The 4,366-nt window shown below is 32.9% G+C and overlaps 1 protein-coding gene across 1 annotated transcript; it reads left to right on the forward strand.

The window, feature by feature from the left end:
• Positions 1–210: 210 nt before the first annotated feature.
• LOC111882119 (protein MID1-COMPLEMENTING ACTIVITY 1) lies at positions 211–3,228 on the forward strand. Its single transcript, XM_023878485.2, has 8 exons — positions 211–543; positions 988–1,534; positions 1,605–1,999; positions 2,107–2,174; positions 2,273–2,344; positions 2,443–2,549; positions 2,787–2,880; positions 2,991–3,228. The coding sequence occupies exons 2-8, from the start codon at positions 1,124–1,126 to the stop codon at positions 3,041–3,043; spliced, it is 1,200 nt and encodes a 399-aa protein (XP_023734253.1). The 5' UTR covers positions 211–543; positions 988–1,123; the 3' UTR covers positions 3,044–3,228.
• The last annotated feature ends 1,138 nt before the right edge of the window (positions 3,229–4,366 follow it).

A 4,366-nucleotide genomic window follows, 5' to 3' on the forward strand; every position in this document is an offset into this window, starting at 1 on the left:
TTTGATTTGATCAATAATTTACTTAAGTTATTTTACTATTTGTCAAATATTTTAAAAACAATTGAAAAAGAATACTAAAACCTAATTTTAGATATATAAAGGGTTGATTGTAACCATTTGCATTAGATAGGTCTTTCATATGCAAGATAACAAATCGTTAGGGGAATGAAATACAATTTTGTCAAATAGACAAAACTATCTAATCCCATATCATACAACTTTGCTTTTCTTTCTTTTTCTCTCTCTCTCTCTGACACACACACACATTGCTAGAGCAGAGACAAACGACACCGAACCAAACTCCAACTGCTTTAGAGAGAGAAAAAAAGAAAAGGTTCAACTTCTTCCAGAAATGCTCTGAAATCTATCATCAGGAAGAAGAAGACGACGACGTAATTCGTCTGTATTCTGACCAACCAATCCAGCAAATAAATGCTTAGTCATTGTTTCTGCATCAATGCTCACCGAACAACTGCACTTATTTTATCCAGCAAAAAAAGCTAGCAAATTTCTCAATGAACCCTAAAAGACTGAACACCAAAGGTAAAAATCCATATCTATCGAACATTTCAGTTTTTCTATTTTCTTTAGTTTCACACTCTTGCGTGTGTTTTTGTCAGTGAATACAGACTAATATGCATGCCTACTGTTCTTTCAAATTGCATCTGTTGCAATTAAGGTCAACTTCAAGTGAATCTGAAAATTTTTCTGTTTACTAATTATGCGCTGTTTTTTTATTATTATAATTTATTATGTTTTTTTTTATTTGATCTACTTATTTATTCTCAATTTCGTTCTAGTTGAAGACTGTAAATTTCCGATATATGTTGCTCGTATTTTTACCATTTGTTCCTCTTTTAATCAATCCTTCGTTTTATCAGATAAAGAAAGCGAAAGCTAACAGAGAATCTCTAAGATCTCGTGTCTCTAATTTCCTTTTCTCTATCATTTCGCATTTAAATATTGATTAATTTCAATCTCTACCAGATTCTACTATTGAGGATCCTTGAATTCAATTCCATTTCTCGAAGATCCTTTGAAGATTCTACAAAAGAAATAATTGAACCTCTCTGAGAAACATAACAAGCGAAGAAATTTAGGGTTTTGGGAATTAGTGTGAAGAATGGCTGCAGCATGGGAACATTTTGGAGAAATCGCAAATGTAGCCCAACTAACAGGTTTAGATGCAGTGAAGCTAATAGGGATGATTGTCCAAGCTGCTAACACAGCTCGTTTACACAAGAAGAACTGCAAACAATTTGCAACGCATTTGAAGTTGATTGGAAATCTTCTTCAACAACTCAAAATCAGTGAGCTGAAAAGGTATCCAGAAACACGTGAACCTTTAGAACAACTTGAAGATGCATTGAGAAGATCCTACATTTTAGTCAACAGTTGTCAAGATCGAAGCTATCTCTACTTACTTGCAATGGGATGGAACATTGTTTATCAATTCAGAAAAGCACAAAACGAAATTGATCGATACTTAAAGATTATCCCACTCATCACTCTTGTTGATAATGCTCGAGTCAGGGTATATAAAACTAAAAACGTCATCTTGTTCTAAAGATTATCAAATCTTGTTTTGACTTGTTTTCTTTCAGGAAAGATTGGAGTATATTGAAATGGATCAAAGGGAATACACATTGGATGATGAAGATAGAAAGGTGCAAGATGTTATCATGAAGCCTGATCCTTCACATACTGATACTGTTGTTTTGAAGAAAACACTTTCTTGTAGCTACCCAAATCTGCCTTTCAAGGAAGTTATCAAGAAAGAAAATGAAAAGCTTCATATGGAACTACAAAGATCACAAGCTAACTTAGATGTAGGCCAATGTGAAGTTATTCAACATCTGATTGAGGTCACTCAAGTTGTTGCTTCAAATTCTCAACATGAAACAGAGCCTCAATATCCAAATGTTAACACCAATAAACAAGCTCAAGATGAGAGTGATAAAAATACAATTACAAATACAAAGCCACACTCAACTTCAAGGTTGATTTTCTTTCTCCTTCTGACTCCTTACAAGTTAAATTTGTTTTTTTGGATTGTAAGGGTAAAATGGTCATTTATGACATACTAAGTAGTAAGTGTTGTTGCAGAAGCACATCATATGGGCATCAAGAATGGCATTCAGATCTACTTGGCTGTTGTTCAGAGCCTAAGATGTGTATGTATTATGTAATATGTTTATGTTTTCAATTCTTAATATTTTTCCATCTGTATAGCAATATACTTTAAGAATTTAAAAAATAAAAATTTATGTAGGCATGAAGACATTCTTCTTTCCATGTGGGACATTTTCAAAGATTGCATCTGTGGCGACAAACAGGCACATGAGTAAGATTCTTTATGAATTTAAAAAATACTAAAAGTTTTTTTTGCCCTAATTATATATTATTAATTTATACCATATCTATCTGTCAATAATTGAACAGCTTCAGGAGAAGCCTGCAATGAGCTTATGGCTTATTCTCTAATATTATCATGCTGTTGCTATACCTCTTGCATTAGGAGGAAGCTTCGGATGACTCTCAATATCACGGTACCCTTTTCCAGACTAAAATGACCATTTTACCCTTACATTCCAACAACACAGTTTTCATCATATTCATCAGTTTTGACATGAGGAGTTGGGAGGAAAATGTTAAGGGCTTAACCAATTAAGTCTATTAAGTCAAAAGGATACATCCCTTAAGTGTGGATTCTGTTTTCAGTTTTTGTAGAAAGTTTATTTTTTTTTAAATAAAAAAATTGGATTTTTTTTTTTTATGTTACTTAGGGTGGGTGGTGTGATGACTTTCTGTCACATATCATGTGTTGTTGCTGTGCACTTGTTCAAGAACTGCGAGAAGTTGAAATGCGTGGAATTCATGGTATTCACGTCTTTTTATTTATATAAAGGTTTACATATTTCCAAGGGGCAAATATGGAAATTTGCAATTGTGGTTATGTTTTGATAAGGGGTAGAAATGGAACTTTGCAGGTCCAGAGAAGACAAAAACAAGCTCTCCACCTTCGCAGTGGATGGAATCGTGAAGTTGATTTGATTATATGAGAAATAGTTACATAAGATTTGTTGCCATTGTTAATAGTTAATACCTCTCATGGTGGTTGACTTTTTCTTTACCTTACTTTTACTTTATGTAAAGTTGTTCTTGATGATAGATTCAACGCTTCAACAATAACTTAATTTAAAGAGTGAGAAATAGTGGTTTGATAAATGATAGGCTTCCAAAAACTGATTTGATTAATGTTATCAGGTTACCGAAGGAAACAACTTTTGTTTTTTCATGAAAAGTGATTTGAATTAAATTTATTGATAATTGGATTGTAAGCGTCGTATTGGCCCCAATAGTGAGCCCAAGATATATAAAATAAGAATGAATGACATGTCGAGAAAGAATTGCATAAATTAGAGCCAAAACCTTCAACACCAAGACAAACTGAAAGCACTGTAGAATTCTAGCAAGATTTTGGAAATTTGATAGTGACTACCAAGGAAAATAAGATCATAAAATCATCGACATGCAATAAATGTCAGATTGTGGGCCCTTGCAAGGTGTCCAGATTCTATGGAACATTCTAAGAAAGCTGGTTTTATGCATAATGACACATCTAAAATTTCCATAACGATGATAAAAAAGAAAGGTAAGAGTGAATTCATTTTTCGGGGATTCACTAAGCGACACAGAAGTTCACATGAAGGTGAAGCAACCATGTTTACACTTTTCTCCATGATGAGCGAAAGCACATTTATGCAATAACTAAGTTACACAATTCGCAGTTTAGAGTTAAATGCTTTGTCAAAGTCACCTTTCAATATAATGGCATTTTGCTGTTGTTTTTTTTACCCCAATAATTGCATACTTCATCACCATAAAAGGGTCATCAAGGATGTTCCTTCCATTAATGAAAACCAATTGAACATCTACAAGTTGTGGATATCACTTTATGGATGCTCTCAATGAGGTTTTTAGGTTTGCATGTGATCTTCTTGTAAATCATACAAACCTTCTAAACCTAAGAGAAATAACTTCAAATTGAATGCCAAATTCTAGTTCATTGTAATTACTAATTAAATCGGTTGTATCCCTTGATTATAAGAACCGAAAGAACTAATTTTCTCTTCCATTATTCTTGAGTTATGTCTTTGTTATAATAAGTCTCACCTCTCTTTTCTTTCTTCAATGAACCGATGTGGGATATATTACTTTCATGCACCGTCACATTTAGCATTACTTCAAATATTACACAAAACATAAATAAAGTGAAAATGGTAACCGTAGGAAATACCGTAGTTTTAAAACTAATATTTAATAATATAATAATCAGAGGACGAATTGATAGTACAAGAAGTGA

The sequence above is a fragment of the Lactuca sativa genome, chromosome 4 (genome assembly GCF_002870075.4).
Source record: "Lactuca sativa cultivar Salinas chromosome 4, Lsat_Salinas_v11, whole genome shotgun sequence".
NCBI classification, from domain to species: Eukaryota; Viridiplantae; Streptophyta; class Magnoliopsida; order Asterales; family Asteraceae; genus Lactuca; species Lactuca sativa.